Source organism: Epinephelus lanceolatus, chromosome 11, assembly GCF_041903045.1.
Source record: "Epinephelus lanceolatus isolate andai-2023 chromosome 11, ASM4190304v1, whole genome shotgun sequence".
In the NCBI taxonomy this organism is placed as follows: domain Eukaryota; kingdom Metazoa; phylum Chordata; class Actinopteri; order Perciformes; family Serranidae; genus Epinephelus; species Epinephelus lanceolatus.
Window position 1 is genome coordinate 16,455,197 of NC_135744.1, and position 15,194 is coordinate 16,470,390.

Below are 15,194 nucleotides of genomic sequence, written 5' to 3' on the forward strand. Positions count from 1 at the left end.
TGGAAACCATCAATAGGTTACGTTTGTACATTTTATACATATCACACCAACATTTCTAAAGTGAAGAAGTAGATGAGCTGACATTGTCATTGGATAGTTGAGGGGGTGGTGGATAGTAACGGTGGGTACTTTCAAGAGTACCGACTGAATGATGTCGGTGCTGCTGTGCACCACTTCACGTTAAATTCATTCGGTGCCAAATGTCGGTACCAGCACATCTAGATAAGAACAATGGGTTCAGACAAGAGGCAGAAGGGCCACAAAGTGCCTTGAAACCTGGAAGCCAGCCACAGAGCACAGCAGAGCCTCAGGGCTCAACATCAGACTAGGGATGGGTATCGTTAGGATTTTAGCGAGACTACTACTTTTACAACCCGGTCTCACTCCGAAGTCGTTGAAATCCAGTGCGTGGGCAGTGACTTGCAGTGTTGGACACTGATGAAAAAAGCCGTCCTTTAACGTCGACATGATAAGTGGCTGGTCACCATTATAGTACAGTGGTGGATGGGTCTATCAAACACTGACTTTCACCCGAGAGAGCTGTGTTCGCATCCTGTAAGATTATAAAGGAAACCTTGTTCTTTTTTCCTAAACCCAACCATGTGTGTTAGTTGTTGCAAGACAAAAACGTCAGTTTGTGGTGTTGTACTGACATTATGCATTTATTTTGAAAGAAGACAATGCATGTAACAGGCAGAACTTGACACGGTGTCCCAGAACGTCAACAACCAACACACCCAGGGTACCTTTCACATCGTATTTGAACGTGGAAAGTCCATGACCAGACGTCCATATGTGACGAGGTCGGAGTGAGAATGTGTTGGCTTTTACGGTATACGGCAGACAGCAGATAAGGCAATAACTGTGAGTCTTTTTAAGCCACTGGTCACCGTGTTGCCACCAGGGATAGTGTGAAATGTGGTAGAATATGTGGTGGCTGTCATTTGTTTTGATGACTCGATTAGCTGTAGCTCCTGACAACATTTTGCCTTAAAGGTCTTGATTTGCTGAGGGCCTCAAAATTGTGGGGTTTTTTTTTTTTTTTTTTTGTTCTCAGCCTAATGCTTTGGCATCATTATCTAACCACTGTCAGCTGTGTGACTCTGTATGTGACTGTGATTTGCTCAACCTAATGCTGTGGCAGGATCACCTAATCGTCATCAGCTGTGTAACAAAAGTGTGGTCCATATCAACAGATCAGTGTACCTGTGTCTCAGTATGTTTGTTGATCTTGAAGAAGCCCCAAAAGCCAAAACGTCATCAAAATTAAAGAAATGCATAGGGAGCCAGAGTGTGCAACACTTGTTTTCTACAATCATGGCACCAGGGATAGTACCAAGACGTTGGTGCTTTCCAGCAGCCTTTAAGCCACCAAAACCAGAGTATTTTAAGCCAAAACATGATCTATACGTAGCTATATTCAAAACATAACCCAAGAACATGTTAACCACAGCACTGTTGAGAGTAAAGTTTCAGTGTATCTGCTACATTATAACGTGCAAAAGTAACTTATCACTGGGTTGCAGAAATGTACAATGCCAACATTCATTTTAGCGACTGGGTTGCTTTAGGAGGCAAAGTTGATTTTTGTATCACAGAGTTTGCTCAATGGACAGAAATCTGGTAACGTGACATGCTGCCAGTTTTACAGATGAGCATAAGTTGTTAAAAAAATCCTCTACACTGAACTTATAGCTATCATCTGCAAACATCTTATAACCATTGAGAACTAGATTTAGTGTTGTTTGGTGTTGTTGGTGCGATTATGATACTCTCCAACTCTCCAATCCTCTCCAACAAACCGCTCTGCAGCTCACTGGGAAGAGGACTGAAGACCTCAGTATACTTCAAACGTAATTATTGGCGTACCAGTATCTGAGACCTCGATGGTGGAGAGGCTCTCAGACAGTCTTACATATGAACGCCTGCAGACAGCGGGGAAGGAGGCCATTCTGCTGAGGCAGCGGGATGTCCACACAGAAGACTCCATCAAAAAAGTTCATGGTCATCTTAAAACTTTTTAAAATATGCAGAAGTTTTAACTTCAATCAAGCGCAAAGCCAGAATGGACACACCGTATTTCTGCTGTTTGCCTTGTGATTGACGTGACATCCTTTTTTGTGATGTTCTAAGCCACTGTGCAGTGTTTCCATGTTTAATAACCCTTTAAATTCATGGATCTATACCTTGGAAGTGAACCTCCTGAATTTCATTATCTCGCCAACACCTAAAACACCCCACCACCACCACCACCACCACCACATCATATTGAAATACTGTTCTCAGTCTGAAAGCCAGAGGCAGCATTTGAACTTCTCTCTCAAGCTGTCTTTGCTCTCTTTTTTTTTAATTCTTCTCACAACCGTTTTTTAAAACTTTTTGTTTGTAATATCATGTACAACACAACTATTGCCCTCTAGCAGAGACAGTTTAGAAGTGTTCACTGTGGGATGCAGCCAGGAGCAGAGGCGGACTCCAGCGTGGTGTAATGAGAATATGTTTTAAGATTAATGCTGTTTACGCCAAATTCCCACCCATCTTGTGTAACTTAAAAATAGTATCATCAGACAGTTTTTGCCTCTTTTTAGGTGGCAGGAGTGAGAATTAGTCATCCTAAATATTTGGTCTGTTATGGTTTCAGAATGATGAAGACAGTTGGAGAACAATTAAATACAAAATAGGATGTAGGCTCCACAGGAAGATTTTCTTTCCTTGGCAACTATCATGCTTTTCCCAAATTTCCCTTGTCATTCTTTTGTCTCAAAAGGCTTGAAAAATATTGCATATAGCTGCTGTAAATGGGGAAAAATTCCATCATGGGAGCATGCTCCCAGGCTGAGCCCCATTGTTAACAACATATGGCTCCGCCCCTGGCCAGGGGAAAGCGATGATGACAGGCTTTTCGCATTGGGGTCAAGTTTGTTTTCTAATGTGACATCACTATGGTTAATGTTTGGTTTGGTTTAGGCACAAAAACCTCGGGAATGTCGATGGTATGCTTATACTATACTATTCTTTCTCAGACCTTGAACTCAAATCATTGTGTTGCCCCGCCCAAAATAATTAAATTAATATGGTAAACATGCGGGAGACGAGTCCACTAATGGGCCTAAATGATGACTATTGGTCAACTCAGAAAATTCTCAGTCAGGGCAGCCCTAGTTTCTTGGAGGACAGTCTCAGTCAGACTCCATAATGTACGATCTGGTTTGTTTGAAGCATACTGAGGCCTTAACTTGTACAGTAGGAGTCACACTAAAGGATAAATGCTCCATGTTTCTCTACAAACTACTTGAAGTTGGCCCGTTGTCATAGAGCCATTCACATGGGTGATGAACAACAGGACCTTCACTACCTAACAGCTTTACAATCATATTAAAGTGCAACATCTTCAGATATCGAAATGAGAACTATTCCACTAAACATTCCTGCAGACTCCGACAGTATAAAAATGTTGCTACATCCTTTGTTAGGTTCTCCGCTCTTTCACCACCAAGATGACTGTATGACGGGTTTGTTTGTGCTGTTTCAGGGACTGTTGAATCATTGGTAAATCTTTGAACTGCTGTGAAGGATCTCATCAAAAGTAAAGCATTTGCTCCTTTTTATCTACTCTGATCAAACAGGAAATCAGAATTATGAAGCCTAAAAATCAACACTACCATCCACGTGATTCATTTTGTGGATTTGATTTCTCTTAAAAGAAAAATAACTGAGCAGCCATGCAACCCCCTGTTGTACATGTGAACACAAATGCAAGGATATTTTTAACTGAGCCCTGTTGAGAGGAAATATATTCCCAAAGAGGTGTCACAGGTCACTGTGGCCAACATGAGGAAAATCCAGAGAAGAAGAGCTGGGAGGAGGCGTAAGGACAGTGAAGGCAGGAGTCCTATCTGGTGCAGCCAGGGGAGGGACGGGGGCCAACAGGTTGGACGACAGGATGTGGGTCTTCAGTCATTTAATGATCCGGGTAATTCATTGGTCAACGTGTGCCAGCGCTCAATTTTCTTGTCCTTGTTTTTAAGGCAGTCAAACCAGTGTTTGAGCCTCTCTCCGTTTGCATTGATACCCAGAGATACACCACCTGAAAGAAGGCACAGGGAGAGTATCAGTCATTGACTAATGTGACAAAACAGTCTCACACACTCAAGGTCCATTTAGTAGCTGTTCTGATGTGTTCGCTGTGTTGCCTAGGGCAACCATCGTGTTTTAAAGTGGTCATTAGTTGACACAATGAAATATTGCAGAGTCCAGTTCTTGGTAATATTTTCAGTTTTCAGGTTCTTTGAGGGCAGAGCACCTCAGGATGTGCTGGCCTCTGGAGTAAATTCTGTGGATACATCGTCACAAACACAATTAGGCCTCGTCCACGTGGACACGGGTCTTTGTAAACATATCTGTTTTTTTTTTTTTTTTTATGCCTTTCTATCTTTCATGCACACGCAAACTGTGTTTTAGATCAGTGGTTCCCAACTGGTGGGTCACGGTCCAAAAGTGGGCCTTGGTCCATTCTGAAATGTTAGGTAAAATTGAGGTTTTAGCTTGAGATGTCAGTGGCCAAAAACATGTTTTGTGATGTCACAGTGACCTTGACCTTCGACCATAAAATTAAAATCATTCCATTCTTGAGTCCAAGTGGATGTTTGTGTCAGATTTGAGAAAACTCCCTCAAGGTCTGCGTGAGATGTCATGTTCACAAAATGAGATGGATGCAAGGTCACAGTGACCTTTACCTCTGACCACCAAATTCTAATCAGTTCATCCGTGACTCAAAATGGATGTAAGGGGTGTAATGATCTGTCAACCTGGATCGATACATCAATTAAGTGATTAACGATCCAGTGTCATTGATGCAGAGTGGAAACATCGATCCTTATCGTCGTCTTTAGGTGAGCAAAAAACAATAGTTTTGTCTATGAACCTTGACAGTTATTACTGAGCTGAATGTGATACTTTTGTTAAATGATGTTGTTTTTAATTCATGTTTTGTGACTGTTGCCAGATGTTCATCAAATCGTATTGTGGCAGACTTTGTATTATCGATAAATAACATATATCGTTGTCCAAAGAATTGATATCAGTAGATATCATATCGTGATGAATTTGGTGATTTACACCCCAAGTGGATGTCTGTGCCAAAATTAAAGAAATTCTTCAAGATGTTCTTGACATATCATGTTCACAAGAGTGAGACGGATGCAAGGTCATGGTGACCTTGGCCTTTGACCACCAAAAATGAATCTGTTAATTGTTGAGTCCAAGTGGACATTTGTGCCAAATTTGAAGAAATTCAGAGTCAAGGCTTCCTTGAGATATCGCATTCACAAGAATGGGACAGACAAAGGGATGGACGTATGGATGGGCAACCCGAAAAGATAATGCTATTGCCAGTGCAAAGGTATAAAATCACTGGAGACTAATACAGAAGTAAACCCTCTCAATCATCACTTCTGACCTTGTAGAAGTGTGTGGTGGTTTATTGTTCTGCAGAGACTCTGACCTCTGCCTGAATTTTGTCATTGCCTGTGTTTGGGATGGTTGTGGTCGTGTACCCCCACAGCACTCAGGTGAGGTCGGAGCTTTATAAAAAGGTAGCGACCAGGTGCCAGACTGTAAGCAGCAGGCATATCAGATTCACAAAATGAGACAGACGCAAGGTCAGAGTGACCCTGACCTTTAACCACCAAATTTTAAACAGTTCATCCTTGACTCAAAGTGGATGTTTGTGCCAAATTTGAAGAAATTCGTGTTACTGAGAGATTAAATTCACAATGAGATGGATGCAAGGTTATTGTGACCTTTGACCACTGAACATTGACCACCAAAATTTAAGCAGTTTATTACTGAGTCCAAGAAGACATTGGTGCCAAATTTGAAGAAATTCCTTCAAGGCTTCCTTAAGATATCGTGTTTACGAGACTGGGACAGACGTACAGACGGATGTGCGGATGGACAATCCAAAAACATAATGCCTTTGGCCACGGCCATTGCCGTTGATGGGGCACAAAAACAATGTATAGACTCATACAGAAGTAATCCCTTTCAATCATCACTTCTGACCATGTAGAGTGTGTGGCGTTTTCTTACTGTCTGTGTTCATGACATTTGTGGGCATGTACCCCCACAGCGCTCAGGTGAGGTCAGAGCTTTATGAAAAGGTAGCGAACAGGTGCAGACTGTAAGCAGCAGGCATCCAAGAGACACAGTGCCAAACAAATACAATCATAGTGAGGTGAAAAACAAAACGAGTGAATCTGGGGTTGGCTTTTACCTACACTTTTGTAGGCGAGTGTGTTTACAAACATCAACCTACAATCCTGCATAGTATACCTTTAAGACTGTGGCAAAGAAAATCAGCTGCTGGTATTAAATTTTCTCTCAAAATGTATTTATAATCTAGATTTTAAATGAGAAAAGCTTTTTATCACTGCTGAGTGCTTAAAATGACATGACTACACGATGGCAGACCAGCCAGTTCCCAGCATGGCTCAGTGCTTGTTTGTTTCTCAGCCTCCAGCCTTTGAGAGGAGCCGGACAGATGGCAGACTCAGCTGGACAGAGGGCCAGTGGTGCTGCTGATGCTGATGAATAACAGCCAAGCTATTTTATCCCATCCCACGTTGTCGTCATCGGTGAATAAAGCAGAGCTGGCGCCGTTCACCTGTGCTTACCTATGAAATCGTTGGACTTTCCGATGTCATAGTCCCACACGGTTACCTCCAAGGTCTTTTTGGTGAGGTCTGCATATTTTATGTCGTAACAGAACTCCTACAGAAAATGACAGAAAACAAGAGTTTATCTCTCCAGTATGATCACATACAATTAAATATCACATCACATAGTATAACGCCTAAAATATGGGTTTAAAAGGCCCTGAACAATTCTCCTGCATGGTGTTGGGTTTGTTTATTATCATTACAAACTTAGTGAAATTGATTCACTTTATTCCAAGTGCCTCATTGAGTTTTAATTTCTTTTGTTAGTGACTAAGATAGTTGTGTTTTCTCAATCTCAGGGAGTCATTCACCACAGACAGACACTTATATAAACTCATCCAATATACTACAAGGGCAAGAAGTATCTGGACTGAAGCACCGAGGAATTAAATTTAAAATACATATTAGGGCACTTTACCAGAACGACAGTATAATCAATAAAGTCCACTGTCCACTAAATGAAACAACCATTTTCTAATATCAATTTGCAGCATGCAACGCAGGAGAATTCATCCTGCATTTCAATCTGTAGTTCAATCAGGGTCGCTGCTCCACCTTAATGAAATCAATGCCTTGATATGAAGGGAGACCCCATTGCTCGTCTCTGACAGAAAGGCCAAGAGGTGATGCACGGATATGGACGCAAAAAATGTCAGAGGAAATGTCAAGCCGCTGGCCTGTGGGAGCGTTTGGCCAGGGCCGTCTGCTCGTATACAGGCGGGTGCTTCAGAGCCAAGCTGCCCTGTGCCATGACGCACTGAAGGGCCTTGAAAACATGTTTGGCTTCCTTCTGCAAAACATGGCCGCGTCCTCAGGGAGTTCAGCAATGCATTTTGGATTTCAATAGCATTGACAATCAGCCGTTCTGGTTACAAAATAGGTGGTGACTGTGAGACTTAGCTGATGAAAATAAGAATGGGTGAAAGCAACGTTACAGCACAGCTCTGAAATTACAGTCAAATTATCACAAGGTCACCATTACAGACCTGCCATAATTGAATTTTCTTAGTCACTTGGGGGTCTGGGGAACAAGCTGTAAACATACTGCCAACACTGGCATCTATTCTCTATGGGAATCCGTATAAAGAATAAAGAATATTTGGAGTTATGTTTTTGGCTACAAATATAAGTCCAATATTCAGTTTCCTTTTAGCTCTGTTTTGTTCTCCACTGACTCACCAGAGAAATATCCGTCTTTTTAGGTGCTAAATGCTCCACTATGTTCACCAGATAGTTATGAACTGTGTCTGTCTGCTGTTTGGCGCTGAGCAGGTCAGTGGGTTTTTATTGACTTTTCTCCGCTGCCATGTGATACATGGCTGATCAGATCAGTGAGTTCAAAGATGCCAAAATGAGATGAGATCTGCACAGTTGGTAATATTGCTCTGTGGAACGACATCTTTACATTATGTGTCTTTTATCACATCTTAAAAACTGGGGTAAGCAGTTTAATTCTGCTGCCATTGGGCAAAACTCCCATATTAAACTAGGCATATTGTAATCCAGGTGGCCGAAAAGAAAATTAGAATTCTGCACCTCCTCTTGGCTCAGTTTTCAGGCTTTAGAAAATCTAGCCCCTGACAGGAGACTTTTGCCAATCGCAGGTCATTTCAGAGAGGGGGCATTCCTATTGGCTGTTCTGCAGATGCAGATGTGTGTGCATGTCCCTTCGGTGAAATCCAGATTCAATGACAAAGATTCCTGCAGAGAAAGTTGCTATTCCAGTATAGGCAACAACTGCTGACAATGCAAAGCAACCCCATAAAAGGAAGACGAACAGAAGTCTGACAATAAATGAAACATATCAGTATCTTTGAAGTGTTTCAAAAATGGAGAGAAAATGTTGCTAATAGTTTAGCCGTCTGCTAACTGGAGCTAAAGGCTCACAGCTTCAGCTTCAAATTCATGTTAATGTTGCTAACATTAGCTAGAGCCTTGGATAACAGTTTGCACTGGACAAAATTGAGCCACTAGTCTCTGTCTCTGGAGCTGCTGCCTTCTCTAAAACCAGGGAAGAAGTCTACAGTGGCGGGGAGTGAGGCAAAGGGACCGTGGGGTGGCTAGCAGCTAATTCTTGTCTCATTTGTGGAGCAACAAGGGGCTGAGCGAATGCGCCACGGGCAACTCTACAATGAAAAAAGATTAAATAAATTAATGTGTGGGTGGGAGGGGCTTAGGATAGAGAACGGAGAGATGCAGGAGGAGGGTGTGTTTCTTTTTGGCTTTTCCAGATTTCTGCCTACCCCAGCTGTAACACAAAGATATGGATTCGTGCAGCTTTAAAGCCCCTGAACATTTATTTTCAAAGGTTTTTCTGTATAAGATTAATATTCATCCTTAATAAAAAACAATCAAAGTAACTGTTATTATTCAGTTATAGTTTAACAGACACAAAAACCCACAACCTGTTTTGGTTCAAATGCCTTTAAAGAAATGATGGAGTTAACAACGATGGAGCGCAAGTTTCATTCTGACATTGTGTAAAACATTTTTCAAGAATGCTGCATCGATATCTGATGAAACATCAAACAGAGATTTGAGACGAGTTAGATGAAGTATCAGTGCTGCCGCCTGAGCTTTACATCTTCGGCTGACTTCTGTGACATATTCTACCTCTGTCCTCAGACAGCTTCAGTTCTGCTGCTCCCTCAAAAAGTCATCTTGTGATGAATTTAGAAAAATGTGCCTTGTTTTCGATCTGACAGCCGTGCCCTCTCAGAATGGCTCTTGTAGGTCTCGAGGTTACGGAGGTTGCTTGGCATATAAAAACAGCAGATACAGTAAACACTCAACTTTGGGTTAAAAAGAAAAATAGGAGGTAAATTAATATATAAATACAGCGAAATTGGAGCTGCACAGTTTTAGCCCAGTATGGTAGGATTATACCTCGTTGAACTCTGGATTGAGCGTCTTCTTTTTCACAGCAGTCTTGTGCTTTGACTTTTTGTTCTCGTCAGGCTTCAGGTACCTGTAGGAGAGTAGAGGGAGGGAAGACTTAATACCTCAAAGCTTTTTACTGCGGCTTAGTCTTGTGGATGGCACAGTGGGGAGAGAAAATACTACAAATCCCTGCAGACTCATTCATTAATGATGCTGATGTGTTATTTGAAACCCTCATCAACTATGTAAATCCTCATATACAATGTAAAGGCATCATTCAGCTGTTATTGTGTTCTGTCCTCCAGAGGGTGCTGTGGCACTGCCCTTCATCCGACCACACAGCTGCATTACACTACACACACTGCATTACATTACTACATTATCTGACTTTAACAGACTCCACCTGTGTTTTTATTAAAGACATCTTTTCCAGCTGGTGATATCTAGATGCTGTTGTGTCATCACCTCTCAAGATTGATGTCCAATACATGGTTAGTTTCCCAACAGTATTTCATCTTAGTGTCTTTCTGACGAGATTGCAGGGGTGAAGACACATCGCCTCTTAACAATAACACATCTCCAAAGTGAGTCGATACTCCTGCAGCAGAGCACCATTATGCAGTTTCTTTAAAGCATAAATCTCAAGTCTTGTCACTATGAGGTTTTATGAGTTTGTTCTGGTTTTATAATCTTTGCTTTTTGTGTTCCTTTAGGACTGAGATAAACTGACTGTTTAAGCTACACTCAGTTACCAGTTTATTAGGTACACCTACCTAAAATGAATGCAGTCTGATGCAACAGTCATCAAAGTCATAATGTTCTGTTGTTATTCAACCTTTGTTAGTGAGGTTTTGGTTTAATTAAAGGCATAGTTCAGACTTTTTGATTTGGGGTTGTGTGAGGTTTTTATCCATAGTCAGTGTATGACGTATAGTTTATGTCAGTAGAAACGCCCCCAGGTTGGAGAAGCAGGCTGGAGTACCGAGGCTAAATGATGCTGGATGGGGACAGCAGCAGAACGTATTAGCCACCTAAAGAAAGTCGCACCGAAAAAAAAATCCATAACAGTCTAAGTGTATGTTATATTGATAGTATTTCCACTGCTTTAACTTTCAGTCAGACAGCCTATTTCGACAGGGAAGCATTTAACAGCTTCAGTTCCCCATCCATGCTCTCTCAAAGCCACCAGACTCCACTGACAAAAATTGTAATTTTGGCTTGCTGAATGTGGGAGCTGCTGCCACAATCCATTTTTTTTTAATTAATTTATTTTGTATTGTGTGACTTTGGCATCTAAAATTGTTAGTTTGGTTTAACCAAAGTTACACAATAACACAAATAAACTAGCTGATTGAGGCAGCAGTAAAAAAGCAGCTCCCATGTTCAGGGATGTTAAATCACTGTTTTTCTCAATGGAGTTCGACTTTAAAGAGAATGGTATAAGGGCGTCAGTTCCTCATCGAAAATCGCTGTCTGGCAGTAAGTTAGAGCAGTGGAGATAATTTGAATGCAGCTTAAACTAATATGGATTTTTTTTTTTCTTTTTTTAGAATTATTTTTATTGGTTTTCATATTTACAAGTATCCACGATACATACATAAAACATAGAAACAAAATACAAATAGACATTTAAGACAAAGACTTTTTTTTTTTTTGATATTGGGCTTTTTTTTTTTTATAGTTGCAAAAATACATTTTGCTGCTGTCTCTGTCCACAGCATGGTTGTATAAAGAGAACTAGATACAGCGTTGGAGGCAGGACCCCGTTCATTCCAACACTTTCACACTCCGACCTCGTCACATATTGACGTTTGGTTATGGACTTTCCATGTCTAGATATGACGTGCAAGGTACCCTGGGTGTGTTGGTTGTTGATGTTACATGCATTGTCTGTTTTCAAATTACACTTCTGTTTTCACAGGAAATTTAACGTTTACATACAGTCTCTTTCAAAATAAATGCACTACGTCAGTACAACACAGCGAACTGACTTTTCTGTCCTTCAACCACAAACATACATGGTTGGGTTTAGGCAACAAAAGCATGTGGTAGAGTTTAGGAAAAAAGAACAGTGTTTGGCTAAACAATCTTAGGACATAATAACAGCAACCGACTGCGTATCAAAGGGACGTTAAAGGATTACTTTTTTTGTCGGTGTCTGACGCTAGAAGTCACTGACCAAGCGCTGGTTTTTGACTAGTCAGAGAGATTAAAGCTTCATTAAAGCTCGCCTTTTGTAACAAATCCACCTGCCTACTGTTCTGCATTTGGGTTCTTTTCTGACGTCATTCTGGACACATTGTACATTTCTACAAACCAAGAATATGTTCCATTTGCACATTTTATATGAATCATCAACATTCCCAAAGTGACAAAGTACATGAGCTGACTTTGTCATGTAGAGGTTGAGGGGATGGTGAGTGGCACGTCACCCGGGCGATACGCCTGCCAAGCTGCAGATCATAGTTGAAAACCAACAAAGAACAAAAACAGTTGCGATACATTGCTGTTTTTTTTAGTGGGGATAGTGCCTAGAACATTTGTTTATTTACCAAGACATTGGTGCGTTTTCTGCCAGAATAGTGTCATGAAAAGCGGTAACGTATCCTTGGTTTATAAAAACATATAATGCCAACATTTTCTCTGGTGTCTGGGTTGGTTGAGGTGTTGCTGGTGTTCCCAAAAGGTGTAACACTGCGATCACTAATCAGTTTCAGTTTGCATTCTCTGCAGTCTATGACTCAGTGGTAAACACAGATCATTAGTGCTGCTGTTTGGATGCAGGCATATGTGTCTATGAATGTGTGCTTGTGTTCAGGTTGGACCTTTGCTCCTGTTCTGCCTTCATAAATGATGCAAAAGGCAGGTTGTAACCCTGCGCAGTGGATGTTGTGTATTACCTCTGTGTCCATTTGGCAGAGAGCACTTTTAGGGCAATGATGCTCATTCTGACGGAGGTATATTTCAATCCAGTAAGCAATTACAGTAGCTCGTCACATCTCTCTTTTCCTTTTACGTGCTCACTGGACCCACACAGACTTCAATTTCCCGAGGTAACACAAAGACTTAAAGGGAGGGTAAGTGGGTTATTGCTCACAAACTTACCCCAGGGAATGGGGGCTGAAATTGTTGTTGATGAGGATATTGCAGGGAACCTAATTTATGTCATGTAATGGGACCACTGACCCCCCAGGCAACACAAGCTAACAGCGAATGTTAGAATGCAAACAATGCTGTTGTACCAAACAATGGATTTAAATGTTATTTCATTGTTTAAATTGCTGCAATTTTGCTTCTTTTGTTCAGCAGCTGTGCAATGACATTAAATACTTGCTCTCAAGAAATGTCTTTACCTTTTGAGTGTGATGAAATGCACCTCAGTCATTGACTAAAGAGCCATTAAGGAGGATGTAGTGTGTCATTTCTCACGCTGTACTCTATCACCTTGTCGACGAATGTGTGCCCGCATTCTACATTCATACTGCACATGCATTTTAAGTATATTATCAACACAATACAGCAAACCATTTACAGTTCAGGTGACAGCTGTGACTCGATGCCTCAGATAGGTGAAAGAGGAGAGAAATCATGCAGCCATGTCTATCTGACAGAGTATACATTTCCTTCATTCCCTCTCACATGAGCTCGTGAGTAAATCTATTATCTGCCCGCGTGTCCTTCAAGCTCCAGGGAGATTTTCTCAACCTCAAACCGTTGGAAAATTGTTGCCAGCCCCTCTCCAGCCCCTCTCCTCCGATACGCCTTTGTTCCCGAGGTGTGCACAGCAGAGTCGGAAATTAATTGTACTTTCATTGCTCAGCCAGATGAAAGACTTGGGAAATGTTCAGGTGTGATAAATAGGACTCTCCTTCAAATTGCAGCCCCGCGGATGGCCTCTTGTGCTGTGTTTCTTTCATGCAACTGATAATCACAGGTAGTCTGCCTCTTTCTCTGCTAAAACATCAGCACTGCTGGCTAATCCATTTCAGCACTTCTACACCGCATTGTACACCCACTAAAAATAGCATTATAATGACGAGCATCCGGTGTTTTGTGGAGAGTTGTTTGTCGAGAGGAACGGGAGTAGTCGATTGACAGGTGACTTTACATCAGGTTAGCTTATGTTTTTATGTTATGCCTGCTCTTTAAATGTACAGATCTTTGTCTTATAGTATGTTAAGTCAGATTTTTGGTAGCCCTAAGGACAGTGATGACAGCTTGTCTGATATCTTGACATCTAAAAGCCAATTTTCCATGAAATGTGGTATCGATATTGAAGAAGCCTGGAGGTCGGTTCTTAATGGTGTTGGTGACCTCCTGACTTTTCCCCCAGTGCAAACAAAAGGTCAGATTTTATCCTTTACCCACACTTTAGTTACTTACAAAAAAATCTATGGAATTGGTTTTGGATTCTGCAAAGTTACATAATTTGGAAAGTACAATGGCACAAAACTATGAAAACAAGATCCATGTTGTAATAAAACCGGATTTATCCTTTAAACCCACTTCCACGCTGCGGGGACTTTCAGAGGCTGTATGAATGAAAGCAGAAGACTTAAGAATTAAGAAATCCATCAGTATAAACTAGGTCCTGCTAGTTTGTTGGGAAGGGGGCTAAATAACGCTCAAGTTAGGCTACATTTTGGCAAGGATAAACAACGTGGCCACTTTCAAAGGGGTCTCTTGACCTCACATCTCAAGATATCTAAAGCCCCATTTCCACCAAGCAGTACAGTTCAGTTCGGTTCAGTACGCTTTTTTTTCCCTGTTTCCACTGTGAAAAGTTGTGGATGGTACCAGTGGAACAGTTCTGTACGGTCCCCATTTTTGGTCCCCCCTCTGTTGGGGTACCTAGCACACAGATCTGGTACTAAAAGGTGGAGCTGTGAACACTGCAGTCCGCCAGCTTTTAAGGTGGAACGTTAATTTGTAATGTTACTCAGTTGACGACGTGAATCAATCAACACACCTTAAATGTCACTGTAACAACTTTGACCATTACTTTAGTGTTTATATGGCAGACACTTTTAGTAATGAGTGGATCTTCAAGTGTTTAGATATATTAATTTCAAGCAGGTTATGTGAACTGGATATATTTTCATCCTCACTTGGAGAAAAAAAAAAAAAAACGTCACAGAGCATCGTTCCTGTGGGTTATGGCAACACTAAACCCCTGAGCTTGCCTGAGAAGGACTAAATGCACAAACCCACTGTTTTTAAATATCTAGACTCTCCCTGCAGCCTGTTCTATTTTGTTCTGAAAATGCCGGCGTGCAGCCTCGTTCTGTGGACGATAAACAAGGTGCAGACTTCCATCTGTGTCACTGCTGATGAGGAAATACAGTGAGTGATGGCGACAACAAGGCCACCCACATGAATATTAAGATATTGAATATTGAATTTATAATAATATCATATATTTTGAATCTTTTTTGCATACTGGGGTCCCTAAAGAGTGTTGGAATTGCATAAATTGGGTATGACTGGAAAGCTGAGACTCTTGTGGATTCAATGAGCCCAGTTTTATTCATGTGTGATTATGTGAGTCCCCACAGCAGCCATTTCATTGTAGATGGACTGTTGAGGACTACAGAC

At 41.3% G+C, this 15,194-nt stretch overlaps 1 protein-coding gene across 2 annotated transcripts in view; it reads right to left on the reverse strand.

Annotated features, from left to right (window-relative positions):
* Positions 1-2,376: 2,376 nt before the first annotated feature.
* The window catches only part of doc2b (double C2-like domains, beta), a 255,155-nt gene continuing 242,337 nt past the window's right edge, over positions 2,377-15,194 (reverse strand). For both annotated transcript variants that reach the window (XM_033609357.2, XM_033609347.2), the window contains 3 exons: positions 9,606-9,687; positions 6,675-6,771; positions 2,377-4,087 (listed from right to left, as the gene is read on the reverse strand). In XM_033609357.2, the coding sequence (XP_033465248.1) occupies positions 3,954-4,087; positions 6,675-6,771; positions 9,606-9,687 (313 nt within the window). In that variant the 3' untranslated portion in view covers positions 2,377-3,953. The remainder of the gene's footprint in view (positions 4,088-6,674; positions 6,772-9,605; positions 9,688-15,194) is intronic.